Here is an 11,563-nt window from a genome sequence, read left to right on the forward strand (position 1 = left end):
GAAAATAAAAAAACGTATGATTTCGGGAAAATAGGAAATTTGGTGAATTTTTTTCAAAAAATATAAAAAAAATCAAAAATTTCGAAACTTCACAGAATGGCTTAGAAGCCACCCTTGAGTGAAATTTAAATTTTTTTAGGTGTCCAAAAAAATAAAAAAATAAAAAATTTCAAAACTTCATAGAATGACTTAGAAATACTTGTGGCCACCCACTTTGAGTGAAATTTAAATTTTTTTAGGTGCCCAAAAACAATCAAAAATTTCAAAACTTCATAAAATGGCTTAAGAATACATGTGACCACCCATTTTGAGTGAAATTTAATTTTTTTGAGGTGCCCAAAAAAATCAAAAATTTCAAAACTTCACAACATGGCTTAGAATACCTTTGGCCACCCACTTTGAGTGAAATTTAAATTTTTTTAGGTGCCCAAAAAAATCAAAAAATAAAAAATTTTAAAACTTCACAGAATGACTTAAAATATATATGGTCACCCACTTTGAGTGAAATTTAAATTTTTTTAGGTGCAAATAAAATCAACAAATCAAAACAGATTTCTATTCCAGAAATCAATTTCTGGAGCAGAATTAGTCATATTTTATCAAACAGATTTCTCCTTCAGAAATCAATTTCTTGCAAGAATTCCAGAAATCAATTTTCTGACAAGAATTTGATTTCTGGAGCAGAATGGTTACCATTCGCGCCCTAAGCAAATTTCGAGTAGATCAATGTTTCCTTCTTTCGTCTTAAACGTTGTCGAGTGCCATCGTATTTTTGCCAGGGGCGTGTACGCGCACGCGTACGCGTACGTGCGTACATACGGCGGTAGCAATTCTCTCTACCTTGGAGCGAGCGAGTGAGCGAGGAGTGAGAGTGTGCAGGAGCTGCTGACTCCGCTCCAGAAATCAATTTCTGGAGCAGAATTAGTCATGTTTTATCAAACAGATTTCTCCTTCAGAAATCAATTTCTGGCAAGAATTCCAGAAATTAATTTCTGACAAGAATTTGATTTCTAGAGCAGAATGGTTACCATTCGCGCTCTAAGCAAATTTCGAGTAGATCAATGTTTCCTTCTTCCGTCTTTAACGTTGTCGAGTGCCATCGTATTTTTGCCAGGGGCGTGTACGCGCACCCGTACGCGTACGTGCGTACATACGGCGGTAGCAATTCTCTCTACCATGGAGCGAGAGAGCGAGCGAGGAGTGAGAGTGTGCAGGAGCTGCTGACTCCGCCCAAAAATGTCCGTCGTTTCTAGGACGACGTGAAGCGAGAGATCGTTCATGCTCATCCGAACACTGACCACCACTCTTTCCCTTCGGTCCTTCTCTCTCTCTCTCTCGCGCTCTCGCTCTCGCTCTCGCTCGCCATCGCTGCGAGGAGGGAATTCAAGACCCAGTACTGACACCGAGCTCGCCAGGCGCCAGAAAAGGGAAGAAAGTATAGCGAGGGAGCAAAAAAAGGGAAAATTTCGCGCAGTGTAAGAGTCAAGAACTCTCCCTCGTCCGACCCTTTATTTTGTTTCTCAAGTTATTTCGATTCCCCGAGCCCCCCTCCGCCTGTTCATTTCATCGTTTACTCCGTCGCATTCCCCTCCCTGGTCCGTCTTCTTTCCTTTGGCTTTCATGGGTTTTTCTTCTTTTTTTTCCCTTTTTGGGTCCGTTTTGGTGCTGGTGGTGCAGTGTTTTCAGCAGATGTTTTGACTGAACGGACTCTTTCACTGAGCTATCTCCTTTTCTCTTTTTGATTCTTTATGAATTTTCGTTTGTTGTGATCGTGTTCCGTTCTCTGTGTTCTGGGATTTTTAGGCTGTGGATTTTCGGGTTCAGGGTAGATTGTTTGGGTGAGCCGAGAATCGCCATCGGATGGCTATTGTGGAGAATGGTGGTGGGGGTGTTGATTTGGGTCGAAACCTCGAGAACCCATCTCAGGACTCGTCCCTGCCCAGCGATCAGGATCATCCCAAGCAGACCCATCTGCGGTCTCGCATGGATCCGACCCTGAGCGGCAGCAATGGCCCAATCCTCCGTCCCCACCACCACGATCAGCCGCTCTACCTGAGCCACGGCCACCCCCTCATGTCCAACGGGGGCGATCTGCCGGGGAGCGGCGAGGCCGGGGAGGATTTCAAGAGGGACATGAGGGAGCTGCAGGAGCTGTTCTCGAAGCTGAACCCGATGGCCGAGGAGTTTGTACCGCCTTCGCTCGCGAGCAACGGGTTTAACGGGAGGCTTTTTACTAACAGCTTCAACGGCAATGGTAATGGCGGTTTGGGGACGAACGGTGGACGGAACGGGCAGATGAACGGTGTCGCCGGTCGTCGGGTATGAGTTCTTGCTCTGATGGTTTCATTTTGATGGGACTGGATTGGTTGTTGTTGTCGTTAATTGGGGTTTTGCAATGTCCGCTGGTCGAAAGAAGAAAAATCACGGGTTGAGTAATTTGGTGCGTTATTATGCAGTGTTTTAAGCATGAAACTGGTTGCTATATGTAACGTGGGATGTGGTATTACTAGCGGCCAGATGACTGTGATTTTGCAGGATTGACATAGAGAAGCCATTCATCTGACCTCCGTGGATGATCCTTTCCAGTCAATGAGAGTGAGATGTATGAGTTATCACAATAATGAATGGACATTTTTTCCCCCAAGAACTGCACAACATGTGAAAGTGCTTTGATTTTTGAACATGTGAAATGTTGTGTGTAGTCTTTCATCCTTCATTCATGTACCCATCTCTGGACCTAGACTAGCTGAGGTCTTGTAACTCTTCGAGTCTGATCGTGCTTGAAATCAAGTTAACTGTGAATGAAATGGCGATGGATGGCAACTCATGTCAAGCTTTTTGGCGATGGGTGTAATCTCAGAAGAAGAACTTTAATCAAGGGAAACGAAGGATTAATAGCAGGACAAGTATGGCTCAGCGAGAAGAAATAATTCGGAGGACGGTTTATGTGTCTGACATTGACCAACAGGTGTAACTCCATGACTTTTGTTGAAAGAACGCGAGCTTCATCCTTTTATCTGTGCACACTGCACATCTTAGTTGCTGAGTTACATTTGTTTTTTTTTTTTTGATGTGGAATGTAGGTCACTGAGGAGCAACTTGCAGCTTTATTTGTCAGCTGTGGGCAGGTTGTGCTGCTATTTTATACTCATGACTTTGGATTGGCTTTTCTTGACCTATGTTTCTGAATCATTTCTTTCTATGTGAAGGTTGTGGACTGTCGTATTTGTGGTGACCCCAATTCTGTACTTCGCTTTGCCTTTATTGAGTTCACAGATGAAGGTAATGTGTTTAATACTCATCAGAGTTTCATTGTCTCGTGTTGAAAGAGCACAAAAACTTTTTTGTAATTCTTTCTTCATTACTTACTGTTTCATTTGCTAATACAGTAGTTTGGCAATGCAGAAGGTGCAAGGGCTGCTCTCAACTTGTCAGGGACAATGCTTGGATTCTACCCTGTGAGAGTGCTGCCCTCTAAAACAGCTATCGCACCAGTTAACCCGACATTTTTGCCGAGGGTAAACAAGCCTTATTTTAGTTGTATAAGATTTTTCTTTAAGCCTTCACTGATTTTTTGTCCTATTGCTTGGTAAATAATTTTTTATATCCTTTTCATTGCTGGGTTATCAGAATGAGGATGAGCGGGAGATGTGCACAAGGACCATATACTGTACAAACATCGATAAGAAGGTGATTGCCTTTGAAATGGTTATGGTTTTCTGTTAGTTGCAGGTTGATGCATTGGTTGTTCAATTGTTTTGTTTATTTTGTTTGATTCAGGTTACTCAAGCAGATGTTAAACTATTTTTTGAGTCCATCTGTGGAGAGGTATGACCTAATTCAGGCATAAAAAAACTCCTCCTTGTTTTTGGACATTTTGTGCCTGTGAAATGAGTGACTTGAGGGATTCTGTCGAATGCAGGTTTATCGTTTGAGGCTTCTAGGAGACTATCACCATTCTACTCGTATTGCTTTTGTTGAGTTCGTAATGGTGAGATTGCCTCTTCCTCTTACTTGTCAACCTTTTCCTCATCATGCCTTGTATTCTCTTTAGGTCTTTATATAGTTTGTAATTAATTTTCTTTTAAAAAAAGCATCATCATGCTATAAAAAGGTCATTTTTCTTTGAGCTCTTGGGAAGTGATGCTAGTAGAGTTACAGAACCCATCTTCCTTTGATTTGGCAGACTTGTAAAACCATGAAGTACTGTTCTTATTGGAGTATTCTGTAAAGAACAAGAGTTAACTGTAAAGTTTTCTGCCTTCTGGTATAGTTCGATAAAATTGGCAAATCATTGTGTATTTAGACTAGTTTTGTAAAGGGGTTGAGATTCTTCTAGGAAAAAACAAACAGTGTCGTACTTCTGTTGCTTCTTGATAGCTAGGCTTAGTTATTTGCTTCTCAAAACACTCATCAGTTGATGAGTTCTTTTAAAGTATACTTGGTTTACTCATGAGTAGCTTGTGAAGTTCTTTTGGATTGGTAGGGAAGGACCTATTTCCACAGATAAATAGTGGTTGGAAGAAGGGATTATGTACTAAGAGGTAGGAGTCAGCAAGAATTGTAAAGTGAGATTATGAATGTGTAGCATATAAGAACCGCTTCTTTAGAGGTAGTGCCTACAAAAAAGCAACAGGGGAAGGAAAATAACTCTCCTCCTCCTCCTTGTAAGGTAGTTTATCTTGTAAGGACGAGAGAAATGATCTGAAGAAAGAGGTGTTTGCATTTTAGTACCTCAAATATGTTTTCCTATAGAGTTGGTTGATGTTTAAGCTATCTGGTGTCACTGGGGATTTTGGTGTCACAGGGCCTTTCTAGTGTAATTCAGATTGTAGTTTTGACTCTGGTTGACCTTTGCGCGCCTATGGTCTTGTGACTTTTTTCCTCTGTTGAGCCAAAAGATGCACCGGGAGACACCTGAGTTGTGCTGTATATAAAGTCACAAGTCGATAAATCTATGACTTGTAAGTAACCCAGGGTGAGAGGGATGGGGCTGGGATGAGCGCATAGGTCAAATTAGGGGTTCAAGTCTTGACTTTAATGAGTCATAACAAGTCTAGGAAAAACTTCTATGTTGACTTAACCAGTCAATCATAATTAAATAATTGGCAGTAACACCAAACTTGATAATTTTAGAGGTTCTATGGTAGTTCTGTTTCTCTCCCTCCAAGCAGGTGGGAAAAGTGAAAGGGGTGTTAGAAGTGACAATCACTCTTTAGTTTGTCGAGTGCCTTTCCAGACACACAGTCTGCTTGTTAGATTCTGCAATTCCGTTACTTTTGGGGTATACATGTGGTGAGAACCTGAGTTCTTGTCTGTTGCAGCAATCTTGACATAGATTTCACACGTTCAAGTTAGTAGTTTCCTTCACCTTTGAGGCTTTTCCGAATTCAAAATATCCTGTCATTTACTGCTTGCAGTGAAGAAAGGAAAAACAGAAAAAGAGCCGTAACCAATGTAGAAGATTTTTAAGTTCTCTACCGGAGGAATATTCGTTATCTGTTCTTTCTAATGGGATCATGGCTTTTTTATTGTTTTTCGAAATTGTTCCCAATAGCATTCCCAAGGAAAAGATCCGTCTTGTATGCCAAAGAACATAGTAATGTTGTATGCACTGATACGATGTCTGTCATGATAGAAGATAAAAGTTAGGAATCCATTTATGTAATAAAGTCGATCCCCTAAGGTATTGAGCAGCGGTACAGCATCAGATCAAAGATGTAAGATACCCGCCATCTTTATAGTTTAACATGTAATAATAATATAGGTGGTTAATAAATCTATCGGTGATACTTCTACTTCACAGGATGAGGTGTTTGTTAGTTATAATCTGATGCAAATCTAGTTTTTTCTCTCTTTCGGATGCTGAAACACTGATGTTGACAAAAACGACAACCATTGGACCTTGTACCTTAAAATGGTGTCGATTATGCATTCTTGTACATTGGCTTGCTTGTACATTGGCTTGCTTGGTTTCATTCCAAAATTTCAGTAAGATCTTATAATTTTTACTTTTTGGCCAAGGATCCTATTATTCAATTATGACCTTCCTTCAACTTTTCAGCCACATCTCTTCAGGTCCTACATTTTTTCCCTCTCCACTTTTTGTGGCCATTGCTGTTTCTTCCACTCTGAGCATGTTAAATTCTTCTTAACGGTGGACACTTTATAAAGGAAGATACAAACTTTGTTAGGTAGTAGACAACCGACACTTTTTCCAGAGCAAGTTTATCGCAATCATCCTTAGAAATTTATTCTTCTTATCTTCTATGGACATTTTGGCTTCAATTCCTCAATTCCTATTTTGGATATTGAACCATTTTTTAGTATGGACTTCTAGAAATGTCTCGAGTTATAGGTAGTTGTCATTCCTATTAAAAGATAGAAAAACTTCTTTGATGCACACTGTACCATGAATTTTACTTTTCTTGCAGAATGCTTTTCCTGGATCTTGGTTTTGTGAGTCAGTGACTAAGACATTTTAATGTAACTTGGCTGCATTTGGTAGTATGTATTAAACACTGGTATTCCCTGGGAGAATCCAAATCCTTTTGTGATTTGGCTAAAATTTTCAAATAGTGCCATGATTTTGCCAAATTGTGGCTGGTGGGAACTTCTAAGTCTCATTCTTACTGTGGTAGGAATTCCATTTCACTTTGCAAAATTTTTGTTGACAGAGGAGGGAGGGAGGGAGGGAGGGAGACAGGGAGGGATACATGAGGCGTTGAATAACCTTTTGTAATACTTAGTTATATAGTCCGCATCACCATCCTTTTCTAGTCAATGGGGACGGCAGGATTTCTTGGACTTCTATTTCGGTCGTGTCACATGGGCTGGAAGCCTGATCATAGAGGTGTTCTGCACAAATCTTCAACTCAAATTAGAGATCGAATTTATATGACCCGGGAAATTAGGTGGCCAGTCTTGAGTTTCCGTCAACTAGGAAGATGATCTACCTTTTGATTATTTCACAGACATTTTGATTGTTCATTAGGAATCTTTCCAATTTTGGGTTTGACTATGGTTTTGAGGTTGCTCCTCCGTCACCCATAAATAGGTCCCTGTGAAGGATGTGAGTGTGGATACTGTTTCGCAGGAGCTTCTATTGTTAAGGAACATTGCTGCCTGTCGGTCCGCGCTTCTTTCTTTTTTTTGTAAAAGAGGCCTTGAGCTGAATAGCTTCACTTGGTGGATTCTTGGGACTCTTGCAATGTGAGAACTTTGAAATAAAGTTTAGGATGAAGAGACTTATTTCAGCAAATTGGATATTGCTGAAACAAAAATCTTTGATGCATCACTTGTACTCTCTGCATATTGTTTTCTCCCCAGATAGGAGAATCCTCTTCCCTTGGTGGATTTCCTTTTGGTTACAAAGATTCTTGCTCTCTAACAGTTGGTTGACATGTTTTTTGTTTGCGTAGATTTTGCCTTGCGACCATTATTGTGGATATATGATGGAGGGGTATCTGTGTGGTTGGGTTCGTAGATTTATAACGGGGAAATATGCATAATAAACTAATGGCATTCTGACAACTTACTCTCCATGAGACCGCTATGTATAACGCAGTACCGATTCATTCTTCATCTCCTGATTAGTACTTTGTGAATGTCAGAATCTCCTTTTGTCTATTCCTATCCTACATGACTAAGAAAAATTCTTTCAGCTTTTAATATTGGTGTTTCTCTGCAATTGAAGATACGTGATCTGTGCTTTGTGTTGTTTTGGCAAAAGCTAATGCAGCCCTCTCTGCATCTTCTCCCACTGGAGTAATCTGCTTTTAGGGAAATCCACCTGTAACCATGAAAAATGCCTAAATGAATTAGCGAGATACATTTTAGGTTCAAGAATTACTTGTCTCCACCTGCTTGAGAGGGAAAAAGGAAATTGTTTGCTATATATAGCACATCGATTAATGGAAATATGTCTTGCCATAATATCAGGGGGAAGGATCAATTGGATTTGGTTGCAGAGATTGGTTTTGAAATAGCTCTGCTCTCTTCTTAGATAACAAGAACTGGCTTTCATTTTTATGTTCTTTGTTCATGTTGCATTCATCATATGTAAAATCTCTGGCTCTTGAAGTTGTATCTGATGTGATGGGATTTTTCAGAATTTCACTGAGGAGGGTAGTGTATTCAGTGCATAGCAATTTTTTTTTTTTGGCTAAACAGAGATTTTATTTATTAATCGATTGGAAAGCTGGAAGCCCATGTAGTTAACAGGCAAAGAACTTGAAAGTCAATGCCCTGCTGGTCTAAAAAGTTTGCATACATATAAACGAGTTTACTGAACATTAATTTGTCCTTTTTCACCTTTCTTCCCATATCAATTGTTTGCTTAATAAGAGTTAAGTTTCATTATTTCTACCCTTCTGGAGAAATATTCATAGAATAACTACCGGTATTATATACGTTATCAAGTCAAACGGATGATGTGCCCATTTAATTATGGGTTCCTCTCGTCATGTGATTGATGATTACAGGTAAAGTTTGCGAGCTATTCCAACTTTAGTTCTTACCACCAATAATTTGCTTAAGGCGTGTCATGTGGCTTCCTCATTCTGCCTCTGATTAGTTAGAAAATATAGTTTTTCGTGCGGAAGAGCGATATTGAATGAAATAGTAACAAATCTCGTGTTCATTGGGTCCTGTTGTTGTAATTGAAACATGGAGAAGTCTTAATTCATGTGTTTCACTTGTGCAGGCTGAAAGTGCTATTGCTGCCCTTAACTGTAGTGGCGTGGTTCTTGGATCACTACCCATAAGGTCTGTTGGATTGCACATTCCCTTGTGGCACTTGTTCTTTCTCATAATTTTGCACATTTGATTCACTCACCTCTTGTTCATCATCTTACCTTTGGTATTTTCAGGGTGAGCCCATCGAAAACACCTGTTCGCCCACGCGCTCCTCGCCTGCCCATGCATTGACCGTTCTCAGCACCTGACTGCCACCATCTGGATATATATATTTGAACGCATGATTATCCTTCTTTGATGTAAAAATTGCTCTCCGGCTGTCTGGCTGTTCTCTGTCTTATAGATACCGTTGTCCGCTTCGACAGGAAAGCTTACCATAGGTGTCCATGTTTTGTTTATTCTCACTTGTAGAGTTGTTGGATGGAACTTCGAGGCTCTGAGAGATTGATGTCACTAGTTGGTTCATCTCATTTAGACGTGGGATGCTTTTTTAAGTATAGAATGCTCCCTGAGCATAGCAGATTCTGACATGTGAATTGCCTGAACTTCGTCGCATGAACTGACCCCGACTAATCGGTTAGTTTCGTTGCTTATGAGTTCTTTTTCACGCTCGGTTTTTCGAGTTTTGACCATCATGAAAGTATTAGCTTGAAAATCTATGTCCAGTTGTCCGTGTTGTCGCAATCTATGTCCACATTGTGGTTTGCTGCTGCTGCTGCAGTGGAGTATTTGCATAAGAGTGGTGTGGTAGTGTCATGTTGCTCTTGTATTTGCTCTTCGTTTGAGATAATCTATCTGTCCATAAACAGAACAGAAAACTTTTCCAGCGCTTCCTTTTGGTTAGGGCTTCGAAACAACGGAGAGAGAGCTTGAGCTGGGATTATGATATTTTGGACTGGACTAATCTCATTGCCTTTGCGACTCATCAAAGCTGTTTCGAGGGTCACCCCGTTATGTATCCGATATCGCTGCTTGGAGGAGAATTAGTAAGGCCGGCAATGATGCCAGATCCGGTAATGAGAACCGTTGGGTTTTGATTGAAGATGTACTTCTGTTTGTGTCCTGAAGAGATGGTTTTCTTAGGAGGAAAACTAGGGCTGTGCCTTTAGGACAACATACCAAGCTAAGATTCTAAGATGCTCAACTGTAATGACTTATTTATGCAACTCTGTGATATAGTCCGATTGGCGACCGTGAGTCTTGTGGGTTTGCCCTCTCTCATGTATTCATCATGCGTCGACTGTCCGGCGATTTTGGCGTAAGCTGGTAGTATCATCAGAGGTGCATGAGGCATCTGAAGGACTTGCCTTCCTTGAGCAGCTGAAAGGTTTCATCGATCCTCTCAAAGGGAAGCTCATGCGTTATGAATTCATCCAAGATCACTTCCTGCGAAAGTTTTCCCCCAACGCAACAGAAAATCAGAAGTCTTAGGCCTCTTTAATTTAGACTTGTCAAATGGGTGTGTCGGGTCGGGTCGGGTTTGGATTTGTTCATGAATGGTTCGATCCAAATTAACCTGTTTACGACCCATTTATTCTTAATGTAAATTTCTCAATCTATACCCAACCCATATTGCTAAAACACTTTTATATTTAATTAAATTTAGGAAAACTTATTTCTTATGATTTTTTTAAAAATTATATTGTTAAAACACTTCTATGCAGAATTTTGCATGTCCTCGTCGGTGGCAAGTGAGGGCTTGCGGCCCTTGCTTAGAATTGCCCTTGCCTAGTGGCCGGCAAGGGCTCGCTGCCCTCGCCCGCAGCAATGAGGGTTGCGACCCTTGCTCGTGGTCGGCGGGGGCGCGCAGGCCCTCGCCTAGTGGCCGGCAGTCCCTTGCTAGCTGTAAATAAAAAAAAAGTAAATAAAGAAAAGTATAAAAAAAGAAAAATATATTATTAAAAATTATTCATGTTAGCGCCGGTCTTGCCGCGTAGGATGAGCGGCTTCCACATTAGCGATTTCCAGCCAAAATTGACTGGATGGACTCAATTGACAGAACGTGAAAATATTTAGAAGTGAGTTGGCAAAAGTGTAATAAGTTTAGAACACTAGCATCACAATAAAATAACTCTCACAATAACGAAAAACAATAATATTTTGTCTCATCAAACAATGCGTGTCTTCTAATGTAATTTATGTAATGATACCTTCCACGAACTTAGTAGGGTCGATGCCGACACCTATCATCTTCGATGCTCCTCTGGCTCGTGCTCCTGCAGCTACCTGCAGATCAACCAAGTAAGACCCAGCAAGCAATTCGAGATCTTCCCCTTCTTTTACTTTTTAGAAAATTTGGCGCGAACAAGATTGATTTCTTGATATGTTGGTGGTACGCTAGGGTTCTCCATTCCCGTTTCGTTTTTGCAATCCAAATGCATGTACAGAGAGCCTTTGCGCACACATGTAATCTTTTACACGCCCTAATTTGTGATGAACCCTAGCTATGGGAACCGGTATCGAACAAGAACGAATCGTAAACAGAAAAAAGCTTCGATCGTGACCGCGAACTCACTACGTGACCCACAACACCCAATCCGAAGATGGCGACACTCGATCCAGCTCGCACATTGGCGGCCTTCAAAGCTGCTCCGACAGCCTCTTGAAATACCCATCTCTTCCAATTAATGCAAGCAGTTGTTTAATAATTTGGTGATGATTAGTGCTTTTTAATAGACCTGTTAAATAGGTAGAAACGGTCCGACGCAAATTGATCCATTCAGCCATTTATGACTCATTTATTCGTAATGCAAATTTCTCGACCTATACCCGATCCATATTACTAAAATACTTTCATATTTAACACAATTTAGGAAAACTTGTTTCTTTTGATTTTTCTAAAAAATTATATTGCTAAAATACTTCC

The 11,563-nt window shown here is 40.5% G+C and overlaps 1 protein-coding gene across 3 annotated transcripts; it reads left to right on the forward strand.

Moving 5' to 3' along the window:
- Positions 1 to 1,155: 1,155 nt before the first annotated feature.
- LOC115691261 (polyadenylate-binding protein-interacting protein 11) lies at positions 1,156 to 9,227 on the forward strand. Of its 3 annotated transcripts, none has more exons than XM_056317949.1 (11): positions 1,156 to 1,475; positions 1,825 to 2,319; positions 2,861 to 2,968; positions 3,084 to 3,128; positions 3,210 to 3,282; positions 3,406 to 3,518; positions 3,631 to 3,690; positions 3,781 to 3,828; positions 3,923 to 3,991; positions 8,705 to 8,766; positions 8,871 to 9,227. In XM_056317949.1, the coding sequence occupies exons 2-11, from the start codon at positions 1,861 to 1,863 to the stop codon at positions 8,926 to 8,928; spliced, it is 1,095 nt and encodes a 364-aa protein (XP_056173924.1). In that variant the 5' UTR covers positions 1,156 to 1,475; positions 1,825 to 1,860; the 3' UTR covers positions 8,929 to 9,227. The 3 variants fall into 3 exon arrangements, with proteins under 3 accessions (XP_056173924.1, XP_056173922.1, XP_056173923.1); XM_056317947.1 differs by having other exon boundaries at positions 1,158 to 1,475; positions 1,804 to 2,319; XM_056317948.1 differs by lacking the exon at positions 1,156 to 1,475 and adding an exon at positions 1,480 to 1,599 and having other exon boundaries at positions 1,804 to 2,319.
- The last annotated feature ends 2,336 nt before the right edge of the window (positions 9,228 to 11,563 follow it).

Source organism: Syzygium oleosum, unplaced genomic scaffold (genome assembly GCF_021117445.2).
Source record: "Syzygium oleosum isolate NSW1041296 unplaced genomic scaffold, Sole_v2.1 Sole_v2.14, whole genome shotgun sequence".
In the NCBI taxonomy this organism is placed as follows: Eukaryota; Viridiplantae; Streptophyta; class Magnoliopsida; order Myrtales; family Myrtaceae; genus Syzygium; species Syzygium oleosum.

What these genes read in the sequence shown, in the direction of transcription:
- LOC115691261 (XM_056317949.1), top strand. Translation starts at nt 1,861, where the DNA reads ATGGCTATTGTGGAGAATGGTGGTGGGGGTGTTGATTTGGGTCGAAAC. An exon ending in ACGGTGTCGCCGGTCGTCGG is followed by an intron (nt 2,320 to 2,860) that starts GTATGAGTTCTT and finishes GTGTAATCTCAG; the next exon opens with AAGAAGAACTTTAATCAAGG. An exon ending in CTTTTGTTGAGTTCGTAATG is followed by an intron (nt 3,992 to 8,704) that starts GTGAGATTGCCT and finishes TCACTTGTGCAG; the next exon opens with GCTGAAAGTGCTATTGCTGC.